General features: G+C 41.1%; 1 protein-coding gene across 2 annotated transcripts in view; it reads left to right on the top strand.

The window, feature by feature from the left end:
- LOC125039178 (attractin-like protein 1) overlaps positions 1–25,340 on the top strand; it is a 51,964-nt gene extending 26,624 nt beyond the window's left edge. For both annotated transcript variants that reach the window (XM_047632954.1, XM_047632955.1), the window contains 3 exons: positions 74–160; positions 19,072–19,293; positions 24,374–25,340. In XM_047632954.1, coding sequence (XP_047488910.1) covers positions 74–160; positions 19,072–19,293; positions 24,374–24,564 — 500 coding nt within the window. In that variant the 3' untranslated portion in view covers positions 24,565–25,340. The remainder of the gene's footprint in view (positions 1–73; positions 161–19,071; positions 19,294–24,373) is intronic.
- The last annotated feature ends 1,103 nt before the right edge of the window (positions 25,341–26,443 follow it).

The raw sequence follows: 26,443 nt of genomic DNA, 5'->3' as shown, positions 1-26,443 counted from the left end.
TATTGTTGTTACCCGCTTTCTTTCCGTTTTCCACTTATACATTATTCTTGCATCCCGCTCTGCCTTTCCACAGGTGAAGTCAACTGCTTCTTCAGCCTCGCGAATGTCACGACCGGCATGATGAAACCCAACGCCTCCAGCTGGACCTTCTGCAAGGAAGGTAGTGGGCCTGTGCTCTGCTGTTGATGTTTATGAGGACAAGACAAAGTGGGAGGATTATTTTTGATAGCATCATTCTTATTTCGCTTTTTATTATGTGTATTAGATGGTTGTGTTTGTGTGTCATGAGTTGGCACGTTCTCACATGAACTCACATTCCAAGATTGCTTCATTAATATTTTGGAATAGTAAGTATGGTATTCCTGGAAATATATTTTGTGAGCCTGCGGACTAGAGGTTTCTTTTATGTAATTTGTATATGTTTAAAATCATATTTGGAATCATATAATGTATGTTATGAAATGTATATATATATATATGTATATATATATGTGTGTATGTGTATGTATACACACATCTACATATATAGAGATTTACATGTATATATATATATATATATATATATATATATATATATATACATATATATGTGTATATATACATATATATATACATATACATATATATGTGTGTGTGTGCGCACGTATATAGATAAATTGATACATATAGATATGTGTGTGTGTATGTATATATATATATATATGAATATGAATGTGTGTGTCTGTGTGTGTGTGTAATATATATATATATATATATATATATATATATATATATATATATATATATATATATATATAGTTACATATATATATGTACATATATATATATATTATACATATATGTGTGTCTGTGTGTGCGTACGTATTTATGTGTATATATATGTGATTTTAATTAGAATATAGTTCTTTTCCATTTGCCTTTGAAATGCAATTTTCTTTTCTAAAGCTACCTTTAACTATATGCCAGTGTAAAGCTAACTTGTTCGTTATACTTAATAAGGGAATGTGATCCAGGTAGACATTAATTTCGTGAATAATCGCATCGCTAATCAGTTGCCTTATTCAGTTAAAAAAAATCAACAAAGAAATACCTCTGTTCTGATGATCACGTCGTAGATGGTTTTCGGACGGTTTTGGCCGGAAATCTTTTTTACCTTTTTACGGTGTAATAATTCCAGAAGGGTGACAAAATCGGGTAGAAAATTATGAAAATAATGATTAGGTTCGCAACAGCTATTGTAATATTTCAATCCTATTTCATTACTAAGAATGACGGGAGGTGAGGAGAGTGAGCTTGGATTTTTACGCGCTTCAATTCTCGCTGTGTTTAAAATCTTTCTCTTATCACGTATATTTTAGATATATGATATAGTTGGTAAGCAAGCTTCAAATTTGCCCTTTCGTATATAATAGTTATTAGATATTCATATTTTGACAGTGAGCAATTATTCGATGTTCCACCTACGGCAGTGTGGCAAGCCCTGAAGTGGCGCGCCGGAGTCTACTGGGAAACCCATAAAGAGTTTAAGTCTCCCATAAATTTGTTTTTCCGGAATTTTCAGTGGCTGGATAAGCAATGTGTGTATTACTTGTGGGTGAGAGAGCAACCATAAATCTACAACTGTAAAAAGCGAGGGAAGTTCATCATAATAAAATGCAACTGACTGACTGCCATACCAAGTGACATGCTATATTTAGAAATAAGATGGCTGCACACACTCTGACACACAGTTTATATCTTCTCTCTTTTTGTAGTGTATAGTGCATTAAGTAAACTTTGTGTGCATACACAGACACTCCAATCACATTCACAATCGTACTCACAAAGTTACATGCATATATATCCACAAAATAATCCTGTTTACGAGCTTTTTCTTCTTTTTCTTCTTTTTTTAATTCATGAGAAATTTAATTTCGCTTGAGGCAATCTCATACTTATATATATATATATATATATATATATATATATATATATATATATATATAATCAAAACATCTCCAGCATAAACGTCAAGATCAATGGTTGCTGTTGCACGAAACGAAACGTCAAAATCAGCGTTTACTTTTGCACGGAACGAAACGAAACGCCAAGATCAGTGGTTGCTACGCTACACGAAACGAAACTAAACGAGGGTTGCGGCATGTATAGCAAATCTGCTGCACTTATGAGGCCTGATACTATCTAGTATAGGGCAGAACAAAATGTAGTTAGGAGAGGCTCCTCAACAATTGTCTGGCATATTCTGGGAACTCACTCATCAATCTCCCAGTGACATCGATAACGCAAACGAAGGCAGTGGAGAGTAGCTGCTTCTCTCCTCTTCATGGACCTTGGTATGGTTATAGGCTGGTAGCCAGTGACTCGCATATACTAGGAAGCAGAGGGGGGGCAAGCTTGGACCCAAATCTGGTGCTGGATATGTGGAAAGCAGCTGTCCTTGCTAGTTTCTTGACGTAGAGTTGCAATGTGAGTCTGACGCAGGCTCTCCTCTTCTGCTCTGTTAATTCCTCTTTATTCCAACGTGACCGGATATCCACATTACAGTAATAGTCTTCCCTTGTTCGTTGAATTGCTGGAGCCTGTATAGTGAGATGTATGTTGTCATTAGGTGGAAGCTTCTGGAGAGAATGGATGGCTGATAGGGAATCAGTTAATATGTAGATAGAGTCATGAGTAAGTGCCCTTTTGATGGCAAAGAGCTCAGCCTGTAAGATGGATGAGTTATCAGAGATTCGGCTGGCATGTGTAATCATCACATACAAATGCGGATCCTGCTCTTGCTGTGTGTTGCTCAGGGAAGCCATCAGTGAAGATCATATCTGTATCAGGGTCTGACATAAGGATTTGGACAAAGTTCCTAGCTTGCATGATAGTGTTGAGTGTTGTTGTATCTGGGATGATTAACATTTAAGCCTCTCTTATGGCAGGAAGGAGATTGAGTATATCGAGGGAGTGCAGAATGCCTCTATGCTAGGCCTGGTGATGGTGGAGATTGTCTTGTGGGAGTAGTACAACCTTCCTTAGGGACTTGGCTAATGGACCACTGTCTTTTCGTGAGACGACCCTGCTAACAAAGCCCACTACCATCTGCTGAATTCTCGTAGCTAATGGGATTAGGTGAGCCTGTTTGCATAGATTAGCTAGTCTAGTCCATCTTCGTGCACCGAGAATAAGGTTCATACTCTTATTCTGTATCATATCTAGACTGGTGAGCTGACATGGAGTTAGGTGCATCAAGGCTACAGACCTATAGTCTATAAGTGACCTAATTGCATGGATATAGTAGGAGCGCAGACCATGATATCCTGCACCCATATTGAGCCTAGTTATCCTCATGACATTGATACAGGACTTAGCTTTTTCAAGTAAGCAATTGAACTGAGTCTTTCTGTGTATTGAAAAACACTTCTTAACATTTGTATGATCTGACCCACTGTATCTTATCCTTTTCGACGTAAAGCCATTGAGTGTTTATGCAATGTCTAGTTTGCAGTGCCCTGGTCTTCTGAAAGTTGATCTTTAGACCCAAAGTCTGGCAACGACTGACCAGTCGGTCTAGTGCTAGCTGGGCATGTATGAACTTATTTTCCCAGTGGAAATCAGCTGCAGATCGGCATATGCTAGTAGGTGTGTGTCAGAAGGGAGCTGGATGGATATGAGATCTGCTATTAGCTATTGAAAAAAAAAGGACTGAGGGGTTCCGTGTTCAAATGTTTGGGCTTTACTGTCCTGGAGAAGGTCGTATGTCCAACAATGGAGCTTGCCCAACACCCTCTTAGATTGAAAGAGGCTGGTAATTGCTGTACAGTTTGCTAACTCAAATGCCTTCTCAATGTCAAGAAATGTGATAATGGTAGTTAATCCATTTGTGAGTGAGTAGATAGTAGCAAGATTGTCCTTGCTGCTAAGGCCCTTGGTATATGCATAGATGTGTTGATGGAAATGCGGTATCTGGGATGATAGTCTGGCAAGAATAGCACGTTCCATGGTCTTTCCTATACAAGATAGTAGAGATATGGGTCTATAGGCTCTAGTGAGACCTACCTTTGGAATCAGCTGGATGGTTGCAATCTCCCAATTTGCTGAGGGACAGCCAGCTTCAAGAGATCCATTAAGTAACTGATGGATGCCTAGATGATTTATCAAGAAGTAAGAAATCTTGTCGATTCCTGGTGCTGTGTCAGTGCTGGTCTTAAGGGCCCCCTTCACCTTCTCATAGGTGATAGGAGTGTCTGACTCTACAGATGTCTGTAGGGCTGTAAAGCGATTTCTAGCTGGGAGTGGGAGCAGTGATGTGTTACTCCTAGTCTCGAACATCATGCCAATGCATCAGCCACTTGCTTCGGCTGTGGGTGACATGGTTCTCTCTTGAACTGCCGTTGAGTATGTTTAATCTCCTCCAGAGATTTGATAGGGAGGTGTGGATATTTAGGAATCCACACCATGTGGATGTTTTTATCCCCTGGATTTCCTTCCTGATGAGTTTGTTGGCAGTTCTGAAATTCGCGAGGAACTCAGGGGAGTGATACCTCCTTAAAGTCTTTTGTAGAATTAAGAGATGGCAGAGTTCCCCATTAGGACCAGCATTTACTAGTTACCCCCCTCGCGACGTTTTCGTTGTGAGAACGGGCGCCACAAATCGAGAAATATTTTTCTGATACATTTTTACCCCCTGCTTAAGCAATATATGGCAAAATATCTGTACTTTTGATATTACCAAAGAACCTTCCCATGTGTGTGTAGATAGAAACTAACTATGTTATGTAAAACTAATAACAATAGAAATAAATATTAATGTTTAAACACGATCATAAGGACCAACAATTTCCCGCCTTTCTCCAGTTGATTGGCGAGAGGAACTGAGAGGACCTATTTTGTATTGCTCTACCGGATAAGTATTTGGGGAGTTGTGTATTTTCCTGGTTAGCTCTTTTAACCGGTGATTAATCCGGATGGGCCACGAGATATTATAACATATTATGTTCTTTTCATTTGCTTATAAGTTTTAAGTATTAATTTAAAAGGGGTAGTCACAATCGGCTCATTCAGTGGTGAAGGGCCACTCATGATACGGACCCACACCACATGTGGTATGCAGCGGTGTTGATGTTGCAATTGTAGTGCTTTTTGTGATTTTGTATTAATAAGTATTGCAATTTATTGACCAGGTTCTGTTCTAGAATAATTAGGTATGTTTTACTGGGTTTGTGTAGAATTTTCACTGTTTTGTAACTTTAATAATTCATGTGATAGTAGTAATTCGCATCGTTTTACACTATAATCTGCACTATACATTTACTTTACATCAAGAATTCATGAGCTAATAATATGTAATTTCCTCTTATAAATTGTGAGTGTCTGTGTCTACCGTTGTTAATTGTCCACAGATAGAGAGGAGGATACCAGAGTACACCACTATGTTTGGTTCGACCCTGTGCCCTGGATCTAGTGAGTGGGTGCATGCGTGTGCTTGTGTTGCAGCCCATCTACCACAGTGATGCGACCGCAGTGCGATGCTCTGGTTTCCTGCTGTGGGAAAGCAGACTCGGGTCTCTCTTTTCACGCCTACGAACTGCGACCGCCCCCTGCTCCTGCCCGTGTATCGGATCGTGCTCCTAGAAAAGCCGTGAGGTCATTGGCGGCGAATACTTTGTTAGATTGAAATGTTAAAATATTTAAAACGTTAAAAATCTTTCAATGAATGTCTTACAAATAACAATAAATATTATATTAAAAATCAAAGCATAAATATTATGCTTTAAATGTAAAGCATTATTGCATAAATATTATGCATAATTAAATTTTATTGAAAATATTAGTCTCTACTAGGAAACTAATAAGACCTATGTCACAATCCTCCCCCAAGTACATATGTATGAGAATGTTGCACATCTTTCCACTAAATCCTAAATCCCTCACAGCGTGCTTCCCTTTTAGCGATCATCGGCCCATGAGTCAATCTTGTGTGCCCGATTCTCAGCCTTGTTAATACAACTTCTACTTGTCGGTTGGGATGGATGCTGGTCACCCAACTGCCAAGGTCATCTCTAATCTTTCGCAGTTTGCTTCCAGATGTATGCCTCCATTGTTCCCTCCATTTATTGCAAAGACAACTCCTGATGCTGGGTTTCAAGTCAGTGTGTGGTAGAGGAAAATAAGCATCACAGGGTTGAGCCCCGGTACAGATTCTGAGAGCTTCATTATGAAATGAGACCAACATCCAAAGTTGCAGATGAATAAGTCTCACGTCCATAGTCAATTTTACTACGAATAGGGGCTCGGTAAAGCCGCAGAAGCGTTGTGCGGTCTGCACCTCAAAATAATAAGCGCTTCTGTAGCTTTCACCTTGTTTGATGTGAGGCACCTATATAAGCCTGGAGTCAAAAATTAGACCCAAGTACTTCACCTCTTGTCCAAAATGCAGTGGGAAAACTTGAACCCATGGTATGTTGCCCACTGCCCAACCTGATTTAGTGCAGTCTGCATGTGTACAGTGTAAAGTCATCCAAATTACATGAAACAGCACTTGGAACTACCTTTATGATGTCATAGGAATGGCGAATAGGGTCACAGGGTCTTCCAAGTTAGAGAAACTGTTTCCCACCCTCACTCTAAACTTCCTGTCAGCAAGTAAGCTTTTTATGAAGGTAGGTAAGGCTCCTCTTAAACCAATGTCATACAGTTTCATGAGTATGCCATGCTTCCAAGTGGTATCATAAGCCTTTTCAAGGTCAAAGAAGACTGCTAACATCTGACGTCGCTGTTCAAAAGAATTCTGTATAGGAGTTTCCATGCTCACAAGTGCATCTGTGGTCGATCTCAATTTTCTAAACCCTTATTGATATGGGGTAAGCACGTCTTCTAGCAGCCTTGTCAACCTGAAGTTTACCATTTTCTCCTTCAACTTGCAGATGCAGCTGGTGAGAGAAATTGGTCTGCAATTCCCTAGTATGGAAGCATCCTTGGTTTAGGGACAGGAATGATTATAGCCTCTTTCCATGTGGATGGCACTGTGCCCTCCCTATAAATTCTATCGAATAGGTTCAATAGGAACTTTGGGAGCTTTCCAGTAAGTGAGATATTATTTGATAGGGAATAGGGGGCAGTCTTACGGCAGAGCTGCAAAAGCAGAGTCCTTCTCTTCGCGCAAAAATGGCAAGTTTAATGGAAGGTTGTGCAGTAGTCCTACTGTTGTTCCGGTTTAGCCCGAAGAGTGGAGAATTGGGCAGTGTAAGATGCTCTAGAGGACATCTCTGCTATGGATTTAGCTAGCTCATTTGCAACATCAATTTTGTCTGTGAAGAGTGTGCCTATCTATCTTCAGAGCAAGTGGTGACATGGATGTGCCTCTTCCAGCGCACCTGGTCCCATACCAATGCTAAGGGGGTCCACAGTTAATCAAGGAGACATACTGTCTCCACGACCTTCGTCTACCCTCCTTTAGCACTCGCCTGGCCTTAGCTCAGGGTCTTTTTATAATGGATCAAGGTGACATCACAGGGGGCGTCGTTTCAACTGCCTTAATGCAGCTTTTCTTTTTCTAACAGCTTGTTGGCATTCATCAGACCACCATGGTACCAAAGGTCAACAGTACTGCACACTACTTTTGGAAATGGATGCTTCAGCTGCAAGGTGAATCCGTGATGTGAAGTGATTAACTGCATCTTAAACATACCGGAAATCATTCATAGACCTTTGCAATACTGCAGTTGATGTAAAAAGATTCCAGTTCGCATGTTCAAGTCGCCATCTCTGCACTCCATTGGCTGGAATACCATTCACCTCCTCCAAAAGTATTGGATAGTGGTCGCTTCCATGTAAGTCTTCTATGACCTGCCAAGTGAAATTCAACTGTGAATCAGGTGAACCAATTCACAGGCCAATATTGGAAAATGTCCCAGTTTGAATTTGGAAATGTGTAGATGTGTCACTGTTCAGTAAAACTGCATTTACTCTTGAGAACAAGGCACAAAGTGTCTCCCCATGGAAGTGACCACTTTCCAATACTTTTGGAGGAAGTGAATGGTATTCACCTCCTCCATGCAGACTGGAATCTTTTTAGATCATTGCTATTGCAAGGATCTGTGAATGATTTCCATGGTATTCAAGAAGCTGTTAATCACTTCACATCACGAATTCACCTTGCAGCAGAAGCATCAATTCCCAGAAGTAGCGGGCAGCACCGTCGACCTCTGGTACCATGGTGGTCTGATGAAAACCAACAAGCTGTCAGAGCAAGAAAAGCTGCATCAAGGCAGTTGAAACGACGCCCAAGTGATGTAACCTTGATTCAGTAAAATAAAGACCCGAGCCAAGGCCAGGCGAGTGCTAAAGGAGGCTAGGCAGACATCGTGGAGGCAGTATGTCTCCTTAATTAACTCTGGGGCTCCCTTAGCATAGGTATGAGACAAGGTGCATAACATCCCTGTAAAGAGCACATCCATATCACCACCTGCTCTGAAAATAGAAGGCATAATCCTCATAGACAAAACAGATGTTGCAAATGAGCTGGCAAAATCCATGGAAGAGATCTCCTCTGGAGCATCTTACACTGTCCGATTCTCCACTCCTCGGGCCAAACAGGAGCGACACCCAGTGTCGTTCTTCAGTAACACTACAGCAGAACTTCCATACAACTTGCCATTTTTGCACAAGGAGATGGACTCTGCTTTGCAGCTCTGCCGTAAGACTGCCCTAGGAAGTGACAATATTCCATACCAAATGATATCTCACTTACCGGAGAGCTCCCAAACGTTCCTGTTGGATCTATTCAATAGGATCTATAGGCATAGCGTCATCCACATGGAAAGAAGCTATAATCATTCCTGTCCCTAAACCTGGCAAGGCTTCATTCTGTCTATGCATGGAGTACCCTGAATTGGTAGCAGCTGTGCTTGACGTTGAAGTGTACTCTTGGCCTTACTGATGAGCTGTAAGACTTTGTTTAGAGGAGCATGCCTCCTTCAATAGCACAGCTTACTCTTGCACAGAATTTTAGACCGTGGGTGAAACATCTCATCTGAGGAAGTCAGCTGAACAGGACCGAGTGTCTTAAGTGTGACTGTGCCATTGCTATTGACTGTAAAGGTGTCAAGTGTGCTTAGGAAGTTAAGGATGTGCAAAGACACATCAGACTGCAATAATCAGGTCTGTGCAATGGGCAATAACTGGATTCATTTTCTCCAAGCAAAACTTGCTCTACATTTCCAAACCCGGAAAGTTCCACTTCCATTCTTTAAGAGCAACCCGCTGCATTTTGTCCAGAGTAAGTACTTGGTTAAATTTTTGACCAAGGCTTCCATGGGCCTCACATTCAAAAATTAAGGTAGCCAAGCGCTCTATTTCATTCTTTACACGCATCTTGGTGCAACCTACACAACGAGCAATTATCGTAGTCTTGACTCCGATGTCTCCGGATTTGACTCGTTCATATGAAACCTCAGAATTGTTGGGAATTCAGGTCTTCACCTTGAGTCCTGTATCAAAGTGGGGAACCACTTGCATTCTCCGGGCTAATGAACCTGAATTACTCAAAGTTACAAAGGATGTCGGGATCTTCCCCTCACTCTAAAGAGGTTTTTAACCCTTGAGGATACGATCTATTAGGAAATGAGGAATCTTGTGAAGATCTTAATTAAACTCACAAAGCCTGGCTGTGAACTATCACCCCTAGGGCTAATCAAGTCAGCTGATTGTCGGAATTGGAAGAGAGATCCAAACAGAAGTCAAGAGCTACCATCGCACTGTGGGGTGATGCGAGGATCACGTTTACGTACCTCAACTATCTTCTGATGTACTTCCATGATTGATACACCATCAATGGTCTTCACTAGATATTTTCATATTTACCAGGTAAGATTTCCTTAATGGATTGAGGAGGGCTTTTCTCCTTACCTGGTTTTGTAGCTCGCGAACTATTACGAATCCCATTCTTGCCCTTCGGAATCTGGTAAGGTTCCCGAGTGACAACATGTGATGTTCCAGAGGGTTTGGTCAGGGGATTGTGTAGGAGAGAGCAAGTTCCTTTGTAGAAATCATACAAATTAGAAATCTTCATTTCCTCTCCCCCCCCCCCATGGAGTCCAACGAGGGGAAGCTATAGTTGGGACTTAAAATCACCCAACAGTCACTCAACCTTCAGGACTCCTGGCCCTGGTAATATGTGGGAGAGTTCTCCTTGGTCCAAGATGGAATGAACTAGGGGTGGGTGCCTTCGTGCACCAGGAAGCCATTTTTTCTCATCTCTCACTGGTGACCCCTCTAATATGGGTAGGCTCTGGTCAGGCTCACCAGGTCATTGGGACCTCAATGATCTGGGGGAGCCATGAAGAGAATAACATGCAAAATGGTGGGTAGAAACTCCAACATTGGCTCGGTTCCTTCATCACGATCCACACTTACTGGCCCGCCGACTGTCGAGGAAGCCTTTGGTAGAGATGTACCCATGCAAGGAGAACCGCAAAACAGTTGCAAGCCTCGAGTTGCAGCACTACAGCCCCCACCAGATGTTCATGAAATGCTTTGCGCTGCTCTAAGTCGTATCTCTGGAAAAAGCAATAGCTGTGAGAATGTCCGATGCCAGCCATCAACATGTGAAGAGCCAATCACGGGTCACAACTCTGCATCACAGGTTCCCAATTTAATACCCCAGGATCCCACTTCATATGTCTACCCCACTCATGCTTTGGGTGTTCACCCACCTGCACCTGTCAGCACCCACCAAGATTTGAGTGGCCGAGATGAAATCCCGGAGTTCTACAGTGAGATGCCTGCCTTGCAAGCTCTGCAGAGAAACCAGGTGTAAGCTTGGATATCAACCATAGAGATGCTCACACAGCAGGCCACTGATGAAGCTTTGATACAAATGGCAAGGGGGAGCACAAGGTTACACAGATGGTACTGTTTGGACCCATGTTCCAGAGCATAATGTCCTGGCAAGATTTCAAAACAAAGTTGAGAGCCAAATTCAGAGGTGTTAGAATGCCCAAACATTTCTTTGAAATGCTATCCCCATCGAAAAAGATTCCTGGGCAGTCACCCCTCGATTACTACCAAGCAGTCGAGATGGCTATACTCCAAGATTACCCCTACGAAGTCGGAGATGTAGAGGCTCTTCTCAGGAGAACATTTACTGCCTGGTTGCCCACTTGCTTATGGCATCAGCTGCTCCTGTAGGACTGCAACCACCAGCCAGATGGTGCAAAAGCATCAGGCAGCTTGGGACGCCACCGATGGCATCAAGACATTCTTACGGTACTGAGGACCCTCATCTCTGTCCATAAATGGAGGTCTAGTGTTTGGGTTGTGAATATGGACCCTTTAAAACTATCCCCAGGTGCAATACTTGGTTACGGAGAAATTGTGCACATTGAGGAAGTCATGAGAGCAGATGAGCATGACATGTAGGATTCAAGCCTTAGTGACCACAGAACAAAATGCTTTGATCAGAGGAAACCCCTTCAGCAGCTCTGTTAACTGTCTCTTCATATCACTTGTGAGATGTTCCTAGGACACATTTGGAAATGAGTGGGAGTCAGTATCTGGCAAGGAACAAGTAGCTGAAGCAGAAGGGTGGGGAGTCTCAGTAAGCATTTCCCTCTGCAATGCTTCATCAAGTGCTGAGGTCTCAGGATATATAAAGAAGTCCTGTGCATCGTATGAACAATCAGTGCAACCATCACCACTACTAGAGTACAGAATCATGAGACCTTTAATTCGGTGCTATCTGTGATACAGTCTGTGACAGTCAAGATGGGTCCATTGAAGATGAGTATGATGGTGATGGTTGCACTGATTGTTCATACGATGCACAGGACTTCTTTATATATCCTGAGACCCCAGCACTTGATGAAGCATTGCAGAGGGAAATGCTTACTGAGACTCCCCACCCTTCTGCTGCAGCTACTTGTTCCTTGCCAGATACTGACTCCCACTCATTTCCAAATGTCTGCTAGGAACATCTCACAAGTGGTATGAAGAGACATTTAACAGAGGTGCTGAAGGGGTTTCCTCGGTTGTTCTCTGGGAACGAGATGACAGTGGGAGAAGTTCGGGGGATAGAGCATCAGATCAGAACGAAAACTGATACCCCAATCTGCACACGACAGTCGAGACTTCCTCTATCCATGAAAGAGATCATTATGGGAGACTGTGATCAGATGCTCACCCAGGGTGTAATTGAACAGTCTACCACCCCTGGTTATTGCCTGTAGTCCTTGTCCGGAACAAAGGATGGGACTCCTCATTTCTGCATCGACTACCGAGAACTAAAAAAGATCACTACTCCTGACAGTTATCCCCTTCAACAAATTCAGGAAATCCTTGACTCTGCCCCCCACCCCACCCCTAACGGAAGCAGCCTTGCCGCGGTGGGAGGGCTTGAGGTCCCAATGAGTTGGTGAACCGAACCAGAGGGCTACCCATACTGGAGGGGTCACCAGTGAGGGATGAGACAAAATAGCTTCCTGGTGCACTAAGGCCTATGAGAGGGGATGGTGCACCCACCCCTGGTTCATTCCATCTTGGACCAGGGAGAACGAAGCTGTGCCCTGCAGCTAGCAACACACCTCTTTGGTCCTCTATTCTGGGTAGACAGATGGCTTGATCAAGGCCTGGTCAAGTCAATTGGCTTCCCCTAGTTGGACTCCATGGTGGGTGGGGGGGGGTGAGGAAATGAAGCTTTATAATTTGTATGATTTCTGCAAATTTACAAAGAATTTGCTCTCTCCCTGACGACTTTCGCAATCCCCTGGCCTCTGAAACATCACATATTGTCACTATGGAACCTTACCAGATTCCAAAGGGCAAGAATGGGAATCGTAATGGTTCCCCAGCTCCCAAACCAGGTAAGGAGAAAAGTCCTCTTCAATCCATTAGGGATATCTTACCTGGTAAATATGAAAGTGTTTCATATAGTAAATACCTTGTAGTGAAGACAATCGATGGTGTACCTATCATGGATCTTGATATTTTTGAAGTACATCGGAAGATTTGAGTTATGTTAAATATCACCCCACATTGAGATGGTAGCCTGATAGTTGAGGTTTCGCCACCTGACGAGAGTGACCGTCTGCATGCGATATGCGACATTCCTGGGGCTCAAGTCTCATGTTCTCCTCACAAAACACTCAATTAGTGTAAGGGAATTGTCTTTTCCCGAGACCTGACGAGGTATTCTGAGGAGAAACTGTTAGAAGAACTAACAGTAGTGGCAGTAAAACGTTTTAAGAAGAAAGTTGAGTCCTTTGTCTCAGTTCTAGCCCACCCTCCTTCCCGCCATCTCATACCCTCCAATACTTCTAACACCACACACTCTGCCACTACCTTTAAACCTCAGTCCGCAAATGCTGAAACTGCTTCTGGTGAGTTGTTCCATCAGAAACGGAGTAGGAGTGAAGGGTCTATTGAGGAGACTCCTCCCAAAGTAAAGTCTTTTCAGCCATCAGTTAAGGCTTCAGAGGCCTTAACGGTGACGGCTACAGCTGCCACCACATCCACAGGGGCCTCTGCTGCTAGGCAGAATGCTCCTGTACCAAAGGCTCAGGTCCGTCCTTTGCCCAAGCAAAGAAATTCTGAGCCTGTCCAAAGGAAGCCTGTGGAAAGTAGTTCCACAGGTAAACAACTGATCAATAGGTACTCAAAAGATGCTGGAAAGGGACAGCCTAAATGTGTGGGGTGGGCCTTAACCACGGGTGCTGCCAGACACCTAATGAAGTAGCTTGTCAACCTGAAGAACTGGATACCCCAATCCAATGGAATTGGCAGAGAATTCATGCAAAATGGGAAGAACTGCAACATCTGATAGCTTCATGTAATCCAGTTTGTGTATGCATACAAGAGATTATGACCAGGGAAAATCATCCAATTTCCCTGAGAGGATTCCAAGTTCAAGCCCATTATGGAACCTTTGCTAATGGACCTCATGGAGGAGTAGCAGTGATGGTACGTCAGGATATTCCCTTCCAGGCCATCCACCTGCAGACAACACTGCAGGTGAAGGCTGTGAAAATAGGCTTGACACGACCCTACACTGTTGCATCCATCTTACTACCTCCACATAATGTCAACATATATGAATTGGAGATTTACTTGGGCAGTTGCTTTATCCATTTTTACTCTTGGGAGACTTCAATGGTCGGCATCACCTCTGGGGAGACACTTTGTACAACCCTCGAGAAAGGGCTTTGGAGTCCTTGTTCTCAAGACTAGATGCAGTTTTACTGAACAGTGACACACCCACACATTTCCAAATTCAAACTGGGACATTTTCCAATATTGGCCTGTCAATTGGTTCACCTGATTCACAGTTGAATTTCACTTGGCAGGTCATGGAAGACTTTCCAATACTTTTGGAGAAGGTGAATGGTATTCACCTCCTTCATGCAGACTGGAATCTTTTTAGATCAACTGCAGGATCTGTGAATGATTTCTAGTGTATACAAGATGCTGTTAATCACTTCACATCACGAATTCACCTTGCAAGGTGAATGCAAAGCCACATGCAGACTGCAATAAATCAGGTTGTGCAATGGGCAACTTACTATGGATTCAAATTTTCTCCAAGCAAGACCATGGCTATACATTTCCACAAACGAGGAAAGTTCCATCTTTCCCTCTTTTTAGGAGCAAACCCACTGCATTTTGTCTAAGAGGTAAAGTACTTGGGTCTAATTTTTGACTCAAGGCTTACATGCGTGCCTCACATTAAAAAGTTAAAGGTGAAAGCTACAAAAGCGCTCATTATTTTGCAGGTTCTTTCACACCTATCTTGGGGTGCAGACCGCACAACAAGCAATTATTCGTAGTAAACTTGACTATGGATGTGAGGCTTATTCATCTGCAACTTCCATTGTTCTCCGGATGTTGGACTCGGTTCATAATGAAGTTCTCAGAATCTGTATAGGGGCTTTCAGGTCTTCACCTGTGGAGTCCCTGTATGCCGAGAGTGAAGAACCACCTCTTTCATTACACTGGGATTACATGAACCTGATTTACTATACAAGACTTGAGGATAGCCGATCCTATGGTAGGAGTATAAGGAATCTTGTGGAAGATCTTAATTTAAATCTCACAAGGGTCCTGACTGTTGGAACTTCCTAAGTCCCCCCTTGGACTAATCAAGTCAAGCTGGATTTGGTCGGAATTGGGAAAGGGGAGAGATCCAAAGCAGAAGTCAGGGAGATATTTCTTCAACACACTTCTAAGTACCAAGGATCATATGCAATATATACAGATGGTTCGAAATCTGAAAATGGTGTGGGCTTTGCAGCAGTGAGCAGAAGGAAGACTGCATCTGGTAGTCTTTCTCGATCAGCCTCGATTTTCGAGTTACATGCCATCCTTGCAAAAGTCAAGATGACTAGAGATCTTACAAACCATTCCGTTGTAATATATTGTGACTCTCGTAGTGCCTTGCAAGCAATCAAGAGTTTAAACTCATCACATCCAGTGGTGAGGGAGGTTCAAGATTGGCTTGCATTAATGTCAGCACGTAAAAAGATAACTGTGTTGGGTGCCAGCACATGTTGGTATCAGTGGGAATGAGCGAGCTGGTCAGAAGGCCAAGGCAGCTGCCACTCAGCCCTGTGATGCTCGTTTTCCTCTCCCACACACTGACTTGAAGCCCAGCATCAGGAGTTGTCTTCGTGATAAATGGAGGGAACAATGGAGGCATACCTCCAGAAATAAACTGCGAGAGATTAGAGATGACCTTGGCAGTTGGGTGACCAGCATCCATCCCAACCGACAAGTAGAAGTTATATTAACAAGACTAGCCATTAACGGTCGCACATATAGTGGAAAGATGTGCAACATTCTCAGACCAAAGGGGAAGGTACTTGTCTCCCCCTTATACACCGAAAAATGTATTGGGGGAGGATTGTGACATAGAAGGTCTTAATACTTTTCTTACAGAAACTAATATTTTCAACAAAATTTAATTATTTATAATGTTTATGCAATAGTTTTTAGACATTTGAAGCATAATGTATAAGCTTTGAATTTTTAAAATAATATTTATTGTTATTTATGACATTTATTAAAAGATTTTTTAGCGTTTTAAGCATTTTACTATTTCAGTCTAACAAGATGTTCGCCGCTAATGACCTTAGTTGTTGATGCGGCAGATAATTTTAAATAATCAATCTATCAATCCTGGACTCTGTCTCCCGGAGCAGTTGGTTCTCTATGCTTGATAGTAGAGCAGCTTACTGGGCCATCTTGGTACATCCAAACATTCGTGGGAAGACAGCATTTTCTGATGGTATGAGACTTCTGCAGTTTAGGAGTCTTCCTCTTGTCCTGTCGACTTCTCCCTCCACTTTTCAAAGGAAAATAAATTTCATATTCTCTTCAGTCCTTGGTCGACACGCATTAGCGTACCTGGATGATGTGGTGGTGGCTTCAAGGACATTTAGCCAACACTTACAAGATGTACAGGAAACTCTTGGATTGCTTTACAGCGCTGGTATACGCCTTAACGTCGAAAAATGTGAGTTTGTTAAGCACCAGGTCAAGTTATTAGGTTTTGTAATCGGAGAAGACAGAGTCTTCCCCAAGCCTAACAAAGTAAAAGCCATAGCAGCCGTAAAACGCCCTCGTTCAGCAAGAGACGAAAGGCGCTCTTTTGGGAGAATGTGGCTTCTGTCAGAAGCATATAAAAGGTTTTGCAGCCATAGCTCACCCACTAACCTGCTTGACGAAGGAGTCCACACGATTTCAATGGAAGGAAGCTGAACAGGAATCATTTGAAACCTTAAAGGAAGCTTTAGTTAGATCCCCTGTTTTTCAGCTCTGGCGGCTGGTTTGCATGTAACTGCAACCCTTGGAAGCATGTAAAAGTTTGCAGACTTACTATAGCCATATGATATGTCTCATACTGTAGTATCTTACTCCATTTTAGAAGTCTTAAGGAGTTTGTGTTGGTGAGAGAACGAAAAAACAGCGGTACATCGATTTTTTTTTTTTTTTTTTTTTTTTTTAAGAATAAAACGAAAACAACAAACAACAAAGCCTCACACCTGTGCCTTGCAGGCATGGTATGCCTGGAAGCACGGCTTTGGGCAGAGGGAGATTCCGTAGCAACTGCACATGATCCTGGTCTCCTCCCTGCACCGGTGGTTCCTCCAGCAGAGTGCACATCGCCGCCACCTTCGGAAAGGCGTGTCAACAGGCATGTGCGCCTGTTGGGGAACCTCCTCAGGTTCGCTCTGAGAAGCAGCCAGGGCGGCATAGAAACACAGACACAGCCGACAAAACAAATATGCAATGAAAAACACATACGCAAACTTATATCATGCACATACACACCTTTCACTGCTTATGTGTATGGTAGGCTCAGTTAATATGCCTATGAGCTTCACATTGCATTATAAGAAGGGAGCTTCTAATCATGTACCAGACCTTTTATTCTGGACCTCTGATTGGTGTAGATGAGCCACGAGAGGAGCTTTGTCCCAATGAACAGGTGCGAGACACTGGCTGCTATTTTGCAGCCTGTCAAAGAACTGACAGTTGCAACACATCCCACGGCAGCGCAGTCATCGCCTGCCTCTCTCTTACCACTTCCCCTTCTGCCGTTACGCTCAGATGACCAAAATGAAGCACCAAATCCTTGCCTCGAGTCAATGGACTCCAGGCAAATACGGCAAGAACAGATGAGGGACCCTATCTGTGAGGATCAACTAGCTAGAAGGAGAATATCCACTCCCCAGGTCCTAACCTCCAGCAGCCCTAACTTCGAGATTGAAGAGGGGATACTTTACCCTCCTCGACACCTTCCTCATAGAGTGGTTAAACAGATCTTTATTCCTTTATTCTCTACCCACAGGTGCTACACATGGTTTACTGTCCTCCATCTGCAACTCATTCAGATGACCTTCAAACTTACCACAACCTCTGCAGCAATTGGTATTTTCCTAATATGCTAACAATGTCCCAGAAGTATGTGCTTGGTTGCTTGGCCTGCCAACATCAGCCTCTACCCACGGCACCACTAGAACTCGTGTCGGAGGACCTAATGAATCTACGCAGGTCTGCCAGGTGTTTTCACTATGTTCTGTCGATCGTCGATCACCATACTCGGTTTCTCCAGCTAGTACCTTTACGTGACAAGTCTGCAAGTCGCGTTTTGGGAGCTTTCGTCGATCACTTCGTAACGCTGTTCGGCCCACCTGCAAAACTACATACCGACAATGGGCTGGAGTTCTCATCTGCTGAATGGCGCTCTGTCCTGTTGGCCCTGGCTGTAAAACATTCACTCTCTGTTGCATATCATCCCCATTCAAATGGGATGATCGAGCGAACTAATCGGATGGTAAATGACGCCTTGGCCCTGTATATGCAGTTCATTCATCGGTCCGTATCAGAGCAACCGCTGTATCTTCTGACAGGCCGGAGGGCATTCTTCCCAAGGGGTCTGACCAACGAGCTGGTGGCAGATGAAGACTTGCTGTGCAACGCCTCACTGGTGCTCGAGGCTAACAGTAGAAGTCTTCCAGCAAGTTCATGAAACTAACAAGCCGACCCTAGATAAAGGAGCAAAATCGGCGACGTTTTTTAATAAGGGTTCACTGCTGATGAGGAAGATTGTAGGACCGCAACCGGTTCCGCAGGACCGGTGGATCTTCCCATGTCACATTACTAAGAAATTTGGACCCGTCGCTTACAACGTTTTAAAGCTCCAGGGCCACCGACGTAAGGCTCGAGTATATGCAAGCTAACTGAAACTTTTTATTCCTTTGTCAGAACTACACTTTGCTAAGGAAACGGAGTAACGAGGAAGTGCATTAATAGTTAAGGTTATATTACGTCTATGACATGAGCAAAGTGTGTGAATGAGAGTGAATGAGTCAACAGATCCAGGTCACAGGTGGGTTACTTTGGTATCTTTGTAATATCTAATGAATTTTGAGTGCAATTAAATCGGTATTTAAAATGCACTAGGTGATTCAATAGATATTTATTTATTCAATTTATATGTTTTTTTTTTTTATTATTATTATTTCAGGAGACGAAAGGTCCTTTTACGAATGTTATTTTTTTATTTTGTCTTTCCTTCCTTTCCACGCTTAGGGTGCGCCGCTCCCGCCGCCCCCGCTGCCGTCAGCACCACGCCCGGCCCCAGATGCACCGGGTCCTTCGTCGACCTCGGCGCCATCGGCTGTTACCACTTCCATGAGGCGACCATGTCCTTCGCCAGCGCACAGTCTTACTGCCAAAGCTTGAACGCAGATCTGGCAACACCTTCCTCGCTGGATCCCCTGAGGCAGTATCTCCTGGACAACAGCTACACAGGTGATTTGGCGCCGTCGGTTGGCGCCGCTCAAGGCCCGCACACATAAAGATGTGTGTATATATATTTTACATATATATATTATATATATATATATATATATATATATATATGATTATATGTATATATTATATTATATATAATGCATTATATATATATATATATATATATATATATGTACGAATATATATATTTATATATAGAGAGAGATGTATATATTATATTATATATAATGCATTATATATATACAAATATATATATTTATATAGAGAGAGAGATATATATATACATATATATATATATGTGATCTCTATATATACATATGTATACAAGTCTCTGTGTGTGTCTGTGTGATATATATATATATATATATATATATATATATATATACATAGTATACAGAAATATGATATATATATTTATATATATATAAATATGATATTATATATGATAGATATATTATATATATATATCATATATATAATATAAACATATATATATATATATATATATATATATATATATATATATATATAATATGTATATATATTATATATATTATTTATAAATATATAGATATCATATATGTATATACATATATATATTATATATACATATATATATATTATATATACATCAAATATATATATATACATATATAATTATATATATATATATATATATATATATATATATATATATATCACATATATGATATATATTATTTTTCTATATATTTATACATATATATTATATATGAATATATATATATATATATATATATATATATATATACATGTGTGTGTATATATTTGCTTACATACATATATGTACATATAAGCTGTAGTAGAAAACCGACAATGCAAAAACTAGATATATAGAAGGTGAGACTACAGTTTCGAAATCCAGCTGGATTCCATCCCCAGGTCTGAAGAGGAAAGGGAGAGGAGGGGAATTAAAGAGAGAGAGGAGAGGCAGCGCGGTAACACGGGGAGGTGAGGACAGACGAACGGAAGCGAAGACAGGTCAGATCAGGTCGGAGGATCGGCCGGACTGTGCTCAGGGTGGCTGGCACAAAGGAGAAGGCGGGGGATGTGGGAAGCGAGGAGACTATCAGCAGGAGAAAAGCTGCTGTTCAGGTTGAGTGGTCCCCTGACCACTTCTGCATATACAGGAAGCCTATGCATAGTGTTATGTACATATTCTTCTTCTCATACCATCCTCTCCACGTAAAGAGAGGTGCTGCCACCTCGCTGTTCCTTTTCCTTCACGCCCTCCGCATCTGTGACTCCCTGTACCTGGAAGGAGAGATCGACTTACTGCGTCGTTCGTTCTCCAAACTGGGCTACCCTCGTCATGTTGTCGACGTCGCGTTACCCAGGGCACGGCGTACCTTCTAGTACGATTTCTCTCCTACACTGTGGAGATCTACTCTCTCTGTCGCCCTCTTCACCCTCTCAACTGCAGGCTGATCATTCGCCAGGTGAACACTCTGTTGCAACCTGGTCCTGGTCTCGCCCGATCCGCCAACCTGATCTGTCCTTCCATCGCTTCGGTTCGTCTGTCCTCACCTGCCCCGGGTTACCGTGTTGCCTCTCCTCTCTCTTTCCTCTTCAGACCTGAGGATCGAATCCAAGTGGATTTCGAAACTGTAGTCTCATTTTCGGTAAATCTAGTTTTTGCATTGTGGGTTTTTCTGTCATAGTATTAACACGAAAGGTATTTTACCATTCACATATAAGTTGTATTTATATATACATATGTATGTGTGTATATATGTATATATATGCACACAGGAGTTTTTCATCCGAGGAACTAATACCCGTAACAGAGGAAGGCACGCGCGCCCTGATGTGTTCATAAACCAATACGTTTATTAAAGGTCTTCTGAATCCAAATCTCCATCTACAACATGAGTACTGATATACCCACGTTAATGCACTCATATCTCACGACTAATGCATTAAAGTGAAAGTATCACTGTTTTTGTTATTGGTGAAATCTAAATGCAATAAAATATTTCAGTTAACGCTAATGGCCTGAGACTCATTTTGGACACGCACGCCCTCACATAACTATATTTTGATGAGTTCAGAACGTCGCGTTCATTTTTTATTCTCTTGATGAGTGTATAGATATATATATAGATAGATAGATAGATAGATGTATATATATGCGTGTGTGTGTGTGTGTGTGTGAAAAAAAAATATATATATATATGTGTGTGTGTGTGTGTGTGTGTGTGTGTGTGTGTATATATAAACGTGTGTGTGTGTGTGTGTGTGTGTATGCGTGTGATTATTTATTCATATCTATGCATTTATACCATGTGTGTGTGTGTTGTGCGCGTGTGTGTGTGTTTATACATCTTGTTCTCTGTCTATACATATCGGTATAATGCGTATGTATATGTATATATGTATATGAATATATATATTTTCATATACAAATATACATATATTATATATATATATATATATATATATATATATATATATATGTGTGTGTGTGTGTGTGTGTATAGAGAGAACAAGATATATAAACACACATACACACATTATATATATATGCATATATATATATATATATATATATATATGTATATATATTGTGTGTGTGTCTATAATTACATATGCATATGCATCTATATATACATATATGTGTATTTATATACATATGTTTATATATATACACATACCTATATTTATACATATACGTATACGTAGTATATAAAACATATATAGTGCTTGTGCGTGTCTTTATATATATACATATATATACATTTATTTCTGTGAGAATGTACACACACACATATACATATATATGTATATATATCTATATATGTATATATATATTTATATATGTATATATGTAATGTGTATATATATGTATATATGTAATGTGTATATATATGTATATATGAATATCTGTATATGTATGTATGTATATATGTAAGTATTATAAACATATATATATATACATAGCCTATATAGGTGTATATATGTATATACATATATATAAGTATATAAATACGTATATATGAATATATGTGTATATATATGACCTACATATATGTACATATACATATATGTGTGTGATATAGATAAATATATATATTTATATGTATATATATATGTATATATATTGTGTAGGTGTGTGTACTCATGCGTATCAATGCGTGTGCATATATACGTATATGAACACTTTGTGTTCACGTAGATTGAGAGAAAACAGCCACAGCAAGAACTATTAATGGATAAACCACACCGTCCTGAGCAGGATGTAGCCTTCTCAAAGTTACTCAACTGATCGGTCCTTCGAACACGCCCCCCCCCCCCCCCCCCCCGTTTCCCTGGTGCTTGCGGTGTTTTCTGGATCACCAATTGGCAGAGCGTGGAAGGAGGGAGAGTCAGAGTCGACCATAACACTAAATTTATTTGTGAGAGATCGGCAGGTTTGTGCGACAGGCTTATTTTATTTTAGAGACACTTAGTGACACTTACGAAGGATGGCTGTGCGGGCAATGCATTAAGAACTTCAAATCTTGGAATTCATGGCAAGGTTGCAAGCGGGCGCCGAGCCGTCTGCCGCCTGCCTTTTTGTCCCGATCATGAGCTTCCCTTCCTGGGCTGCCTTGGCCAGGGGCGCGCCTGGGATATTTTTCGGGGGAAGAGGGGGGGGGGGGGCACTGAAAGATAAGTTATGGCTAAAATGTTACTATTACTTACGTATGTGCTTTCGAACTACATGTTGTTATGAAGATTGCGACACACACATATATGTGTGTGTGTATATATATATAAATATTGTGTGTGTGTATATATACAAATATACAGGTATATATTTATGCGTAGATATATATGCAAATATATATATATATCCATATAAATATATATATATATATATATATATATATACATTTATATGCGTATGTATGTGTGTGCAGGGGCGTCACTTCATGTAATGAGTTGGGGGGGTGACAGGTAAATTTGCCCTGAAAAAAATAATTTTTGCCCTGCAAAACACGAAAAAGAAAATGCTCACTAGCTCTTTATAAGTAGCCTGTTAAAATGTTATAAATCAAGTATCATCAACAATTAGTTTCATATAGTTATTTATATATCTTGATTACTTATCGGCTATTGAGGCAGATTCCGTAAGAGAAAATTTGCCCTGCAGAACTAGATTTTGCCCTGCAAAAAGAGGCTTTTTTAAGAGTTGGGGGGTGAACCACCCCCCATACCCCCCCTTAAGTGACGCCCCTGTGTGTGTGTATATATATATATGTGTGTGTGTGTGTGTGTGTGAGTATATATGTGTATATATGTGGGAATATATATATATACACACGTGTGTATATATATGGGTGTGTGTGTGTGTGTGTATATGGTTATATGTATATATATATATATATATATATATATATATATATATATGTAAACACATACACAAATATATATATATATATATATATATATACATACATATATACATACATATATATACATATATGCATATATGTACATACATAAATATACATATGCACATATATATATATATACATGTATATATATTAATATATATAGCTACTTATACATATACTCATATATACATATATACACACAAATATAACATATATATATATACATATAGACACACGCATACAGACACACATACACACATAATATATATGTAAATGTATATGTATATATATAAAGGAGGGTAGTTCAGTACGGCCGAACGTTTATATATAATCTAACTTATTAACTTGTTCATTCGCGTGTGTATGTGTGTGAGCATGTGGAAGCGTGTTTGTTTCTGTGTGTGTGTGTGTGTGTGTGTGTGGTGTTTGTGCTTGCATGTATGTTTGTGTTTGTTAACGTTTGTGTTTAACCGTACGTGCGTGAGTGCTAGTGTATGCTTGTACAAGATTTGTGTAAGTACCTATATAGACCTAAGTAAAACATTATATAGACCTAAGTAGTCCTTGTGTATGTAAGTATTTATACAGACCTTGCGCTTGAGTGTCTGCGGGGCGACAAGGGTTCACCATCTCTCGCTCTGAGCGCCTGTCCCTTACAGGAGAGTACTGGGTGGGTCTACGGCGTCCGAATGGCTGGATCGACGGGCGGCCCGACGACCCGAGCGAGTGGGACGCCGGCGAACCGAACGACTCCGGTCCCTGCGCCAGGCTCAGGGGCAGCAGCAATTTCAAAGCAGCGGATCACGGCTGCGACAACAGCTATAAGGTCATCTGCGAGCAGGAGGTCTAAGGGGAGAGCAGACGGAGTGGTTGCCTCCTTTTGTCTTGTATTTTATGTTTGTTTCTTTTCTCTATTTACCTTTTTTTTTCTCTCTCTCTCCTTTGTCTTATGGCAGTTCGGTCACGTTCGACAGGAGATTGTGTTTTGTATTGGGGGCCATATTGTGTATTTTGGGCCATGTTTATATTTGTTTATGTTCTTTATTTTGGCAATGTTTATACTTATTGTTTATTTTGGTTTAAATTTGGTTATATTATTTTGGCCATGTGTATTTCCCTTATGTTATACATGGCTACATGCTTTGTTATTTAGGCCATCTTGTCTATTTTTGACCATGCGCAGTAGACTAACAGTACGCTATTACAAATATTGCAAATAAAGTTTTGTCACAGTATTACAAAATTGCTGAGGTACTACCAATGAGTCACTTTGAACAGCAGTAAGCTTGTTAGAAATTCCTGAAATGTTTGTATGATCGAGTGAAGAGCTAAGAGTTTTACCTTAAAGGAAAGGTTTTCAAGCATTCTAAAGCTGATCATAAAAGAGAAAGCTTCCTTTTTTCACTGTTTTTTTTTGCCTTTAGGAAAATGCCCGCACCCGGATGCTTCGTTAAAAAAGGGATCTGCTGTGATGTGAAGACCGAAGCAAAAGATCACTCTTGTGTGTGAACAAAGGATCGGAGAAATGTCTTTCATTATATTTTTCTCCGGAATCTTAATGTACTTATTATACGGCTTATATCATTCCAGTGATTTTTTTCTTTCTTGAATCTTCACGTGTTATACATTATGCAAATTATAAGTTTATGTATTCCGTCTTGTCTTTGTGTATTTTCCTAGTGTCCCTGGGTGTCAAACGAAATCACAAATCTAATACAGGAGGTGACCCTTTCTAGTCTCGCGGCTGCGGCGACAACCTCCAGGCCTTTTATGTAGACACGGTCAGAAGGGAACACAGGCGAAATAAGGCGTGGAAGTATGCATTGTACAACGCCCTTGACCGACGTGCATCTACCCAGGACTGCTCGTTGAGTTGCAAACAACGCAAAATATAATAAAAATAAGAATGAAGATAATGATCTGGCTGCTCTGTCTCACGTCAGCAGCGGCAGCCTTCAGTCGATTCACGCGGAAAGCGGCGGGAATGGGAGAGTCTGAGCCAGCAAGAAGGTAGTTTCGACCCAGGAACTTCCTTAGGAAATGAAAAAGAACATTAAACAGAATTCATTGTGGAAAGTATATGGAATTATAAAAATGGAAAGGGTTGTAGCGCGTGATAAGAGAGAGACATGCGGCAATTCATCCTGAAGTGGCACAGTTATAGATCTAGGATTCTATGACGAAAATACGTTTTCCTATTCCACAGTAAAAACAGAAATTGCACAGTATAGTGTATTCTTACACCAGGAGGTAAAGCAACAAATTGTAAAGTTTCAGTGACAAAAAGTTCTATGAGGATTTTAGTTATTTACTGTATTATTTCTTACCATTTATGAGAGTATCTCGTCTCCTTTCCTCTCCTTCTCTCTCTCTCTCTCTCTCTCTCTCTCTCCTCTCCTCTCCTCTCCTCTCTTTCTCTTCCTCTCTCTCTCCTCTCCTTCTCTTCCTCCCTCCCTCTCTCTTTCTCTCTCTCTCTATCTATCTATCTATATCTCTCTCTCTTTCCCTTTCCTCCTCTTCCTTTCTCTTTCTCCTCTCCTCTCCTTCTCTTCCTCTCTCTCTCTCTCTCATCTCCTTCTCTTCATCTCTTTCTCTTTCTTCTCCTCCCCCCCCCCTCTCTCTCTCTCTCTTTCACACATCCACCCCCCCCCCCACCCCCTCCCTGTGTCTCTCTACCAAATCAAATGTGTTCCTTTGTATGGCAATAAAGACAGGATATTTCTGTTATA

This window comes from Penaeus chinensis, chromosome 26 (assembly GCF_019202785.1).
Source record: "Penaeus chinensis breed Huanghai No. 1 chromosome 26, ASM1920278v2, whole genome shotgun sequence".
In the NCBI taxonomy this organism is placed as follows: domain Eukaryota; kingdom Metazoa; phylum Arthropoda; class Malacostraca; order Decapoda; family Penaeidae; genus Penaeus; species Penaeus chinensis.
Note: the sequence above shows the minus strand (reverse complement) of the source record. Positions and strands in the feature narration are given on the sequence as shown.